This window comes from Lathamus discolor, chromosome 2 (genome assembly GCF_037157495.1).
Source record: "Lathamus discolor isolate bLatDis1 chromosome 2, bLatDis1.hap1, whole genome shotgun sequence".
NCBI classification, from domain to species: Eukaryota; Metazoa; Chordata; class Aves; order Psittaciformes; family Psittacidae; genus Lathamus; species Lathamus discolor.
The window spans coordinates 104,238,488-104,251,895 of record NC_088885.1 but is presented as its reverse complement, the minus strand read 5'-3'; the positions used below and the strand labels follow the sequence as shown (position 1 = coordinate 104,251,895).

At 41.2% G+C, this 13,408-nt stretch overlaps 1 protein-coding gene across 1 annotated transcript in view; it reads left to right on the top strand.

The window, feature by feature from the left end:
• Nucleotides 1-1,067: 1,067 nt before the first annotated feature.
• Nucleotides 1,068-13,408, top strand: part of LOC136008523 (cadherin-7) — an 83,857-nt gene continuing 71,516 nt past the window's right edge. The window contains exons 1-2 of the mRNA XM_065667926.1: nt 1,068-1,546; nt 10,380-10,780. Of these exons, the coding sequence (XP_065523998.1) occupies nt 10,571-10,780 (210 nt within the window). The 5' untranslated portion in view covers nt 1,068-1,546; nt 10,380-10,570. The remainder of the gene's footprint in view (nt 1,547-10,379; nt 10,781-13,408) is intronic.

The following is a 13,408-nucleotide window of genomic DNA, read 5'->3' as shown; positions in this document are numbered from 1 at the left end:
AAATATTTTTGTCCGTGGAAAATGTCAGTTCAGCAGCTCCGCCAACATTTGGAACCTCTGCCTGCTTTTTCTTTTCTTTTTTTTCTTTTTTTTTTTTTTCAGGAGGTGTCCTGACACCGGGGTGATCACGTTTCATTTGTAGATCTGTTTCATTCTGCAGACCCAAAAGGCTTCAGCAGCGCTGAAATGAGGCAGAAAGTTTGTGCTGCAGCTTTCCCAGCCGGACCAAGTCCAAACAAAGCAGGTATTCATTTCCCAAAGCAGCTCCGGGGTTGCGGAGCTGTGCGTGGACGCTGCCAGGCATCAGCCCCAGCGTGACACTGCGCCTTCTCCTCCCACCCGGGCGCTGAGCTTCAGCACGGCCACTGCCGCCTCTCCCTGCGGTTCATTCTGTGAAAACACCTGATTTACTTGTTCCAATGTGGGGCTCATTATTTATTTTTTATTTTTATCCTCTTCTCTCCCCTCACCATCCCGGTTTAAACAAGGGGCGGATAGGAGGGACAGCAGCACTAGAGAGGCAGAAGGCAGCAGGGGGGGAGGCTTTTGGGTCCCTTGAGCTCCTCGGTGAAAAGTCCGAGCCCTGCCCCAGGAGCAGGAGAGAGGACCCCCGACCCTGTCCTATGACCCCGGTCCCCAGCTTCCCCACGCCGGCCAGGTGAATGGGTTGGGGGGTGAGGTTTGGATTTTCCAAGTGGAAGCAGGGTAAGCTGGGGAGACTGAAAGGGCAGAACTGTAAACTGGGGACCCCTCAAGTTCAAATTAGTTTTGCGACTTCGTCTTCATGCCTCGAGAGCTCGAGGCGGCTTCTAGGACAAGTGTGGAGGAGGGGTGGAGGGGGAATAAAAAATTTCTTAAACTGTCTCCTTGAGCTCCGCGTTTCGAACACAAATCGAGAGATACATTAGCTCCCGCCCCACCCCCTAGCCCGGCTCCTGATTTTTATCCAAAGGACTCCATCTGTATATCCTGTCAAGGAGGAGGAGGAGCGGAGTGGGGAGTGGGGTCGGGCAAGCTGCTTGTTCCCTGGATCCCTTCGCAATAGCCACTGCTGGGTTTTCGGGAGGTACAAAGAGTCCTGGTACCTCCTCCTCGCCCCCTCGGACTGAGCTGGCAGCAGGCTCTGGCCGCCGAGCCGTGATATCCTCTGCCCAGAGCTGCATCCCCACCTCCTCTGCCTCCTTCCCTCTCTCCCTCTTCTTTCCCTCCCTCTTCTTCCTCCTCCTCCCGCAGCCACGATCCGCACCCAGTCTGAGCTGAGCTTGGCACCGGCACCCACTTCTCCCACCGTGTGCCCGGCGGCTCGCCGTGCCGTGCCGCGCCGCGCTGTGCTGCGAAGGAGGAGCGGGGCGGCGGAGATCCTACCTCGGCGGGTACGGGCGAGTGAGCGGGCGGGCGCGCAGCCCCCATGCCAGGCGGGCGCTCGGCCGCCCGCAGCCCGGCCCCCGCTTGGGAGCATCCCGCCATCGTTTTGCTGCGGACGCACCGTGGGGCCTTGGGATTAAAATACTCACTGCGCTGAGCAGCCGAGGGAGAGCGGGAGCAGGTAAGTGCCGGCTACACCTGTGCTTTTCAGCGCCTTCCTCACGCTTTTTCCCTCTCACGTAGCCAGAGGGAGACCTGGAGCAGGAGAGGGCTTCGGGAGGCTTAGTTCCCCCTCCTTGCCCCGACACTGCTCCCGCTCGGCAAAGGGGCTACGGCCCCGCTTGGCGGCGCGGCCGCCGCTGCAAGTTTCCCCGTGCCCGCGCTCGGGGGCGGCCCGTGCAGCGCGTCTGGGGAGGAGAGAGGGGAGAAGCCGGAGCACCGGCACCAGGTGTGGCGGGGGAACCGTGAGAAGAGCGAGCACCAGTGCTATAGGCGTCTGTGCACCTTCTGAAAAATAAGAGAACAATGGCATCTCTCCGACTCTTCGGAGAAGTCTCATAGGCACAAGCGGGGAAGTGAGTTGGGGGAAGGGAGGACCACAGACTTCTGAAAAATACAGGGAGAGCTAAGTCCCGACTGCCGGAGTCTTTTCTGCAGAGCCAAAGCACCTGTCTTGCTTCACCTGAGAGTCCGGCACTGATGCTACAGAGCAAAAGATTACCGAGGACAGGAAATTTCCTGAGTTATGTCAAAGAGCTTTCCCCCTTTTATGTCAAGGGTGTTCTAGAGTTTGCAATTGTTGAAATGATGGGAGCTTTTTTCTTTGATTAGTATTCAGCTGGTAAGGCTAGATCTGCAGTGTTTGGCTGTTTGACACCGACCCTTCCCCCTCCACCCTGTCCCCCCATCTACCCACGTATCCACACAGAGGCATGTCCTGCTTTCCTACAATAGGTTGTGTGCACCAGTAGCAAGTGGTTTGTGATCTGGATCCTCAGACTTCTAGATGCTAAATGAAAGAAAAAATATCCCTTTTTGGGTGAGATTTAACCTTTATACTAGTGATTTCAAAAGGTGAGGTAGTTCAGATGAGCCAAGATTCTGCAGATGATATCTTCCTGACAAATCAGGAGATTTAGGGAGGGATGGGAAATGAAAACTAGTGAGGCATTCTGATTCTGGGAACTGAAATGTTGACACTTAAATCTTTTCCCATTGCAAGCATAAAATTTTGTGTTCTGATAGATAAGTTCTCAAGTCAAACCAGGGACTTGAAAGGACAGCATATATTTCATGGTCTCCCTAATAAGATGTACTGCATTGCCATTTTTCAGCTAAAACATAGGTGATTGTACAGCTTTGCAGAAAATAAATCACTTTTCCAGGGCAAATAAGTAAACATGTAAAGGAGCTGAACTCTGAAGAATGCCAGTTTCTGAAAGAGTCTCTTCTTGGCAGTGATAAATGACTTTACTTTTGTACCCGTATTACATTTACTAATTGTTCTTCTGTCACATTATTTAAAGTTATCAGGCAATTTTTACTGGTGAAAGCTGGATATTTACCCTGTTTCTGAAAAAAATAGGTCTACGTATTCTCAGGTGAAGAGCTATTCAAGCTGGGCAATAGCATGAAGTTGCATAAGTAAATTTAGTTTGCTTAGAGTATCGCTACTGAAGATACAATAGGTCAACAGATAAAGATCGGTTGGGAAATGATGCTCATTTGCTCGTAGTGATATCATAGCAGTTTTAGAGATGCAAAAGTGAGGTGAGGATGTTTAGAAGTAATATGACTGTGCCTCACTAGAGCTAGTTCAATGTGACTGGTGAGTTATCATTTTTTGAGGAAAAAAAGAACAAAAAAACTATTAAACAAATCCAAAAGAACTATCTAGGGACCAAATGTAACATCCTGTTTAAAGTCCTTGTACATGCTTTTCTAGCTCTTCAGCCTGCAACTACCAGGGGATCTAATCTAGGCACACTTCTTTTATAGGGTCACGAAGAGAGGCTAAGTAAGATTTAAAAAACAATTATGATAAAATCCACAGCAAAGTGAGAAGAGCAAAGGAGCTAAAAGCTGGCTCTGACAAATTTTAATATTAAGCATGTGAAGTATCTTGGGTTTGAGCCCTTAATATAGATTAAAAACTACCTGGAATAATAGGCGTATATCAAAAGTAATAATCTGAGTTACTACTGCATGTTAGAAGTGTGTAATGTTAATAAAAATGCAAGCATAAGTAATGTTGACTATTTTCTTGAAAAAAGCCATTAAAGATAGCTATTTTAATCAGAGGGTATTTCACCCTTATAGTAGGAGATCTGTAATTAAAGGCTGATTTAGGTCATTAGAATTGTGTTAAGAGTCAGATGACAGCCTCACAACTCTCTTAAATCTACTTTTATTGATTTAATAACAAAGGACTCTTGATTATTTGCTATTGATCTAATAGAAAACATTACTATCTTTCATGTAAAAGGGTAATTGTAAAGCATTTGTGTAACTGCAGATTATCCATGAATTATCTGATGAGAATTTGCAACTCTGTGTGTGTGCACGTTGTGTCCATAACTTTGTTTCTTCAACAGTCAGAGACTTGACTGAAAAAATCATTATTAATGCAAACCTTTAGATTGCTCTACTCTAAATTAAAGTCTCTGCTATAAACCTGGCTAAGCTTTTCCTCAAAAGTATTCAACTCACAAATTAACTCCAATGTGCAATGAAAATAGAAAATATTTGAAAGTTCAAATGGTTTGCTGTTAAATGTACTGCTTGGGAGTCAGTTTTAGTATCAGGTTGGCTAGTAAGTTTCTGTATATATTTTTGGGTATTGGCTTCAGTATCTGATGTGTTCTGTGGTTCTTCAGTGAAGGCCTTTCTTGAGCCAGTCAGTCTAGTTTATCATTCATTTTTTTTTTTTTTACATGTACGCCTTCATGCTACTGCTGCGTATTGTTTTCTGATGCCAATAAAAGAAAAATTCTAGCTGAGGAAGGATGCATAAAATAGATCATGGTTATTTCAGTTCTTGTGTCAGACCAGGCTTAACTCTAAGCAGTAATGCAGGAGTGCCTCCTCTGGGAATTCAGTGGTTCTGCAAAAAAGTCATCCCTAGGTATTATGCGAAGTTCCTCAGCTTAAATGAGGCTGCAGAAATTGACCTTGTGGAATTTAAATATTTGACTTGATTGGTCACAGACATACAAATACTGCTGACGTTTCTTTTCAATAACTTATCAAATTAGCATATTCCTTTCCAGCAGCTCAGATCTATAAAATGTTCCACAGCAAGGTGAAAAACCAATAAAGCACTCTGTCATGGAGAAAATTATATTAAGAAAAAAATCTTTATTTTGTTATTTTTTCTTGGGTGAAGAAAGAAAACTACCAAACCCCCAAACAACTTAGCACTCTAGCAACATACAATCTTATGATCAGCAGCAGAGCAGTATGAAAGACCAGAAGTTGTTGCCTCGTTTTCTTTACACATTTTTCTTTAAGTCATATCATGTATTCAAGTATGCCTAGTGTTTTCCTGTTGTCTCATCAGGTCCTTTCACCTAACTCAGAGGGTATTGGAGCCATTTAGTGTAACACTGCCATATGTTTGGAGCAGTGATAGTTTTTTGCTTGATAACCAGATGCAGACTGCAGGATGCGCACTACATTTACAGATCTCCCATGTGCATATTTAGGCCAGTTAGCAGCAGGAGGATATGGTCTGTAGTTGTAATGTCATCTGACACAGGGAGTTAATGGGTTTCATCATATTGCGGAGCTTCATTTCATGGAAGGGTCCCCACCTCACTCTAAAAGGACCCTCCTTCTCTACCTTTTTTTTTTCTCCCTTTCCGGGATCACCAGACGTTGCAGTCGACACCATTATTAGACATGTTATCTTCTCTAAACCCTTTGTTTCATGCATCAAAGAGCTCTTGTGCATGTGAAGGAGTCTCCTACAGTATTTAGGATGTGTAACACAGATGAGGTGCAGGCTTATAACAAAAGGGAATTTTCTCTGCCACAGAGGGTGACACCCTTTCCAATGGGCACTGTAAAATTGAATGTCAAACCATAAATATTTCAGTGAGGGTAGTTCAGCTCTCAGGAGGCTCACCTACTCATTATACGGTGTTTAAGGGACCATGGTTCAAGACCCAGTGGCAATAGTTACCCTCAGAGTTACCTCAACATGCAGGGTCTTATTTTATTGAATGACTAAAGTAGAGAAAAAAGAATCCAACAAACACAGTGTCTGTCCACTACTGACCAAGCTAAAACAGGATTTGCTAGCAGGTGTTGTCTGGGCTGCACTTTGAGCATCAGTGAGGTCCAGGGTTTCACACTGAATTTTGCAATGGTATAAAAGATTTAAGCAATTTATGAGAGGAAAACAGTGGTGGGGCAGGGGGGAAGAGGCAATAGCAGTGGAAAACTCTTCAGTTGCACCTTCAGTGCATGCCCTGAGCTGACAGCAAGATTTCAAAATAGAGAAATGTAATCCAGACTGGTGGAGTTTACTAGTGGAAAAGGGTTTGGATTTCTACTTCTTCCTGAAGAATTTTACACATTGGAGAGACTTCAGGACAATATACCGTGAAGTACAAAATTTGGCTTGAAGGGGTGGACAGGGTTTATAGGTGCAGCTGGCACTATGATACTGGTAGCAATGTGTGAGTGGAAGTCTGCAGGGTCTGCAGGAATTTGCACTTTGGCTGCAAAGATTAGGTGGTATGAATATAAATCTCAAGAATCTTCATCAAACTGCTGTACAAAGCCAGGGAAATCTCAGGCCTCGGGAAAAGGGGCTTCTGTGAGGATACCTGGGAGACTGAAGACGTTTTGTCCATATCTACTTATGCTTACTGCTATACACGAACAGCGAGGACTAGTCATGATGCGTTGTTTTAGAAATTACGGAGCAAAGCAAAATATTCAGAGAGATTTTCAGTGGGTGTAAATTACCCTTAATTGCTTGCAGTGAGGGGAACCATTCCTTAAAGCTTAGGATCTTATTCATGATGTGAATGTTTTCAACAAATCAAGATTGCCCCTCAGAGACAGTGCATAATAGTCTTTTTGACACTAGCAGATTGTTTTGGCAGAGTAGAGTAGTAACATTTTTCAGATTAGCAGTGTTCACCAGAACATTTCTGCTACTAGACTGTGGCTTAAATATAGTTCAATTTCTATATAGCAGATGGAAGAAAAAGAAGGTTTTATGGTGTATATTGCATAAGGAGGTTATTATTTTTGCAAATGTATATTCTTCAGCCTGATGTTTTACACATCAACCAGCTGTTTAGGAACACAAATATGACAGATGAGATATTTAGTGGATATTTTTTATGTTTTAGTGATTTGTTTGGTTGGTTGGTTAGATGTTGGGTTGTAGGGTTTCTATTATTCTAATAGTTGTTCACATAGACAGTATGTTACTGTTCTATTCAGGCATACTATGTGCACAGTCCAGATCATATAACATACTCTTTGAAATACACACCAGCTTTTATACTTTATATTTTTCACAATTTTCTGATTGTCAGGGTTATATGTAAAGTAAATAGAGGATAAAATCTTATACATGAAAAGTAGTACCTGGTGACTTAAGTGTACCAGCAGACAATTGAATTTTATTTTTAAAGCCTAAATTATGTAGGCAAAGTGTGAGTGAGGAGACATGATTGTATTTTGGCCCTCTTTGCAGCGAGGAGCAGCATTTTGCATATCCAGAAATAAGATGTTAAGGTGCACTTATGTCCTAGGGTAATTAATGGCATTAATTAAGCACAAATATTTCTTGGTTCTGTGTACTCTGAGTCCTGTTTATGCAGAAAGTGATACGTTTTATAAAAGAACATCTTTAAACACAAAATACAAAATGGTTGCAGGTCAATTTTGCCTTCAGTTCACACTCAAGCCTGTAAATAGAGATGATGGAAAAGGCACTGAAATCAGAGCACTGCATTAACTCTGTTGCTTTCAGTGTTAGTCATATCCACTGCTACAAGTGCAACCCTAAACACTGAAGTTATGCCTTGACAAGGAAAAAAACTAACAGCACCTTTTAGTTTTTAGTTTTATGAATGCTGTGAAGTTGCTTATGTGGTCTTGTGGACTTCATGCTTATGGACTTCATAGAACTGGTGATGTTGTAGTGCTACTTATATTTGGACAGATATATGTATGTGCATATATATATGCAAATATATAAATTCATGTTTACATATTTAGATATATATTTTCTTGAAAAATCCATATAAAAATGTATATCTATATCAGTAAGAAAGGTAATAAAATGCAATTTAATAAATATTTATTCCATAAACAGAAAAGATTTTTAAATACCAGACACTTTTACTTTTGCTTTGGAACGTATCACACTCAAAAGACAGTGTGCTGAAAGAGCTATAAATAAAAACCGAAAAAGAAGGGCTCTAAGAGGAGTAGGAAGGCTTATCCTAAAAAAGGCAAGGAAGAGAGGAAATAGTCTTCCAGAGCCGAAAGTGTTGCCCCACAGCTGAATAAAACCAATCAGAATTCTGGCGACTGTGTGGTGAAAGTATTTGAGAGTGAGTAAATGACAACATTATTTTTTTTTTCCAGGGGGTGTGAGTATTCTGCTTTTCATCAGATTGTGCTGTCTAGCATATGGACTGTTTTTCAGTTGGTATTTTGGGTGCATTTTTCAGTTCTGTGCCGTGGTGTGTGGCTGGGGACCATGGCACTCCATATGGCGGCTTTCATACTTTCCTGCAGGTGTAAAAGAAAGGATACAAGAGAACACTGCTTGAGATAAAGGTTAGAGCAATTCTAGGTTTGAAATATCTGTTCAGAGCAAGAGCAAGTCATTTCAAACTGCTCAGTGAAAAGATACTAACATATTGTAAATGTTTTACTGACATTTCTTAAGAAAATCCATTTTGTATTTTTATCTGTTAAATAACAATCTGCTGCATCTTTGAAACAAACTGACAGTTTATCAATATCAGATGTCCTTAACCCGATGTAACTTAGACACAGAGAAGGAAAATAAAGGGTGCACAAACAGCCTCTACTACAAACAATGCTTTTCTTATTTGAAGTGTGTGGTAGGAAGTGAACATAGCATAGAAGAAGCACAGATACTCTTCTTAACACTAATGGCAACCCTCTCAGTAATTACGATGTCATATGGTCACGATTTACTCAAAGGGCCAGATCAAAACTGGGCTATGACTAGTTGGGATTAACCATTTTAAACTATGCTCTTCTAGCAAGGATGACACCTGCATGTTAATCCCACTGTGAAAAGATTCTTGGTCCATGCTGGAGAGCCATCCTTTATAACCATAGCATCACGTTTTGGAAATTAGGGTCTTTAGGTAAGACATTGTCTATTCCCTTTGTTTTGCCTGTAGGGAGACACTGGATTTTCACATACAGAAGCTTTCAAATTGCTGCTGCTTAACAAACATGCTCAGTGGGTTTGTGGTTTATCCCACCAGTCTCTAAGTAAAGCCTTTCTGGTGCAGGGCAGTGCCACAGAAGGGATTACTATAAAAAGGCTTTAAATACAGTCTGTAATCAGAAGAGCTTTTTATTTGTTTCATGTTTCTGCCCTCTAGGTACCTTTGGCAGCATGATGCATAAGAGTTCTCCAGCTAAAAGAGCCTGACATACTGAAAATAGGAAGCAGAGTTCACATTTCACTCAGTTTTAGTAGCAGTGAGTAGGGTTATAATGATAATCTACCTAGAGCATTTAACGTGTATGTGATTTAATGTCTAGACTTTTTAGATTAATTAAATGTAAAAAGGATGAAATCTTCTTTATTCCATTGCTTTCTAAGTAGCAGCGGTTCCCTCCAAATGAATGCCTTGTTGTCTGTTTTAATTTCATCCTCATTTTCACCTTGTTTTTGGCACTTCTTAAACACTTCTCAACTGCCTCATTGCTCATTCAGGCAAGGAGGATGCTTATTTTAGGGAGAGCATTGCTTACCTGGGTGATGTCCTGAAAGGCAGGGCTATGCTTGGTTCTGATTGACAAAACTTGTAGTTTAGAAACATTATAGTAACTATACATTTTTATTTGGCCAGGAAAGGCTCACAATTGTAAAAGGCAGAAAAAAACACTCGATTGAAGTTTTGGGTTTTTTTTTAATAAATGTTTATTTTTTTTTTGTGATTTCTACCAGCTACTTAATGATCAAGATTTTGAAATAAAATTGAAAAAAATGCACAAAAATTAAAAATTTTATGTGTTAGTGCTGACAAACCGTTTGTCATTAAATCAAGGTTTTGTTGAAAACACAAAATCATATTATCCTCTGATCTTTCTGAGCATATTTGTGTAAAAGTATATAAATTAGTCTTTCATGCTTCTTACTGTGCCTGATACTTTCTCTAAGAATGTAGTAAAAACAAGCAGGGAGACTCTGAGGGCTTTTTCGTGGGTCAAATTCAGATCAGGATAATTCATAACATCTGGTATACAGTGACTAAGAATCAATCAGATTGTTACGATTCATCTTATACTCCTTTATTTTACTTTTCTCTTATGTAGAAGAGAGTTTAGCTACCATATGTCCTTGCCATTAATATAACTTTCTTCCTGTAACTGGTTTGGAATTATATCATGGTAATGGCCAGTAAAAGCAGACCATAACAGACAGAAGAAAAATCAAAACAAAATAACTGTAAATAACTAGATCTGATTTGATTATTTTAAAGCGAAAAAAAGAAATCATCTGTACTGTGGAAACTGGTGTATTAAGAGAACAGTCATGAGAAAACTTCATAGCTACCAATACAGATATATCAGCAGTAGTAATGCTGTCCAATGAACATGCTCTAAATGCTCAGACACTTATTATGTAAACTCAACTGCGCTGATGATAAGAAAATTCATAAATAAACATTTTTGATGCATTATGTGAAAGCTGCAAATAATTTGCATTCTAAAAAAAAAAAAAAAGTAAATAAAAATGTTCTGACAACTGTTCTTGTCTTTTTCCTGGATAGGTACCTACTACACCATTTCTTTGGTGAAGGCTATTCAGCAGCGGTGACTTCTTCCAATCGACCACTTCCCAAACTATTATCTCTGGACTCCCAGCTGACACCCTGCCAGAGGCTCGAACTACTGAGACAACTGGAATTGTGCCTGTTCTCATCAAGGTTTTTTCTTTCTCAAGGAAAAAAAAAAAAAAAAGATGAAGTTTGGCAAAGTGGAGTTCTGCCATTTTCTGCAGATTCTAGCTCTTTTCCTGTGTCTTTCTGGGATGAATCAAGCAGAGTTCTCAAGGTCCAGGTCAAAGCCCTACTTTCAATCAGGGAGGACAAGAACCAAACGCAGCTGGGTGTGGAATCAATTCTTTGTGCTGGAAGAATACATGGGTACAGACCCACTCTATGTAGGAAAGGTAGGGGATTTAACAAACTTTGGAGGGTGCAGATGCTTGGTTTTTTATGTGTTTATAGGATGCAACCTCAAAATTGTAATTCTGTCAACAAGGTTGACTTAAGACAGGATGGGACTAGGTTTCATAGTTTGAAAAAGAATGTTCAGCACAATTACATTCCCGATTCCCCTTGCTTTAAGAGCTTTATGTATTACCTATGCTTCTTTAAAGGGGTTTAGTAATGAAAGTATTTTGCCACCACTGATACAAGTAAAATATTACTAATATTATATATACTTCTTTACATAGGAATAGAGAAACATAATGATGAATATTCTTTCATGAGAGCTAACAGCTAGATGCAGAAAAATAGAAGTTCTGTGTTATGTTTGAGAAACCTGGTCTAGAAGGTTTCCGTGCCTGTGGCAGGGGGGTTGGAACTAGATGATCTTTAAGGTCCCTTCCAACCCAAACCATTCTATGATTCCATGCTTCTATGATTCTGTGATTCTATGATTCTATGATTCTATGTCATTTGCTGCTCAGGGATCAGCACTACTGAAGGCAAGAGAGAAAGAATCAGATGTCTGGGGGTGTGACAAGTGAAAACGAGGGCATGTCTGCCTTACAACTTTGCTTTGATGTTGACTGGCTGGCAGATTGTCACCTTGGGGGCCTTGCTGCCCTCCATGCATATAATAGCCTTGTGGCTTTACCTTCCATCTGATGGGCACCAGGCCAGTACAGAGGAAGCCCTCACATCAGTGGATCCCAAATGGCTCCTTTCGTGTGCCTGTCACTGCACATGGAGCACACTGAGCACAGCTGTGAATCCAGGCCTTAGCTTGTGCTGGTGGGTAATATGCTTCCTTCAGCAATTCTGAAGGAAAAAAACAACCAAGCAAACAAACACCCCCCCCCCCCCCCCAATCCTCTTGTGTTTCTATGTAGTATTTATGTGTAACCATCTTCTTGAAAGAAAGTCCCATTTTTCTATGTAATAACAGAATCAGTAAATACAGTTTCTCATTAAAATATTTTGCAAATGCATAGAAAACAAGGGAGTGAGAGCTTTCGGCAAAATGGCATGCTTACAGAAAAGGAAGTGAAATAATCTGAAATCCACAACTTCAAATATATGAGTACAATGAATTTAAGCTTACTTAATTTCTCCTACTGAGACAAAAACTTTGATGTTTGTGTTTGCACAGTTAAGCACTTATAATTTAATCATGCTAACTGAATACTCAGGTTAAATGGAGAATGGCTCTCCTGATCACAGCTATGACTCTGGGTGCTTTTCTGAACTGGGGCTGGTGATTTTCACAGTTGAGCCAAAAGAAAGATATGCTGGAATTAGAAATATTTCTTATTACAGCAGATGTGAAGGTTTTTGTTAAGTTTTAGGTTATTTGACAGTTTCCATTCTGATGCCATGCAGCTCTGCTTGGCTTTGTGAGTTTTGTCTTTTAGGAAAATTTGGTCTTAGCTTGGAGCTTCTCTTTTCTTTGGAAAATAGCATATTGTGCATTGTGGCCTCTGATAAAAAAAGAAGCGTGGCTTGCAAAGTAGAATTTCTCTCCTGGAAAAGAAGCGTCTTTAAATACTTGACTGACGACTGGTTTTGATCTGTACCAATTCTCATATTCATTCAATTGCTACATTATGGCCAAAGATGCTGTGGTAGCAACAGAGTACATGATATTTGCATGTGTGCAGTTATTTTTAGCTTCGCAGTCTGCACTTTCCTGTCCTTTATAGGTCTCATAGCATTCATAAGCAGATATCTTCTGAAAAGCCAGTCTTTTTTTCTGAAACAATCTGTACCCAGGCTGCTTTTGTATCAGCAGTAAGAATTGTTGGCTCAGGAACTCACATTTGTAGCAGCAACTCATTTTGTAGGAAAAGCAGATAAAAATTTGCACTTGCTAAAGGAAGCCCATCTTCCTGGAAACAGAGCCCTTGCTGAGCATCTTGTAAGATAAGATGTGCCAAGTTCCTAACCTTCTCACTGGAGAGGATTTTTACTGTGCAGTTTCTGAGGTGCAATCATGACCGAAGCTGCATTCCCACGCAGGGTAGCAAAAAGGTGAAGAAGTGATTTTCTTTCTGTATGTTAACATATTATGTGTAGCACCACTCTGAAGTGAGCAGCAGTTTCCTTCCTCCCCCTCTTCTTCCCTTAAAAATACTGCTGCACTTGTTTCAAATCCTTTGCAGGCAGGCAGGGACTGAGAGGACTGAGATTTGGATAGGGAGGTTGTTCTTTTTCTTTTTTTTTCCACTCTCCCCTTGGTTATGAAGCTATGGCAAGCAAAGAGCATGCATAACTCACTTCTCTCATCAACTGAAGTGCAAGCAGCAACCAGACTTTCCCTCGTGTTCTGCAGAGCACTCTGCTCCTGGGGAGGTCAGTCCTACACTACCTTACATTCAAGATGCTTTGCAGGGTGCCAGTCTAACTGCACATCCAGGAAAGAGGAACCTTCTTCCAGATTTTAAGGGCTGTGAGATAAAAACGTTTCAGAAACATTCAGGCAAATGGAGCTGCAGTAAGGAATATTTTCTCCCTGCCACTATTCAATTTTACAAAGCCCCAGGCAATTCTGGTTGGAAAGCAGCATTTGGAGAATGCTAAGGTTACACAGC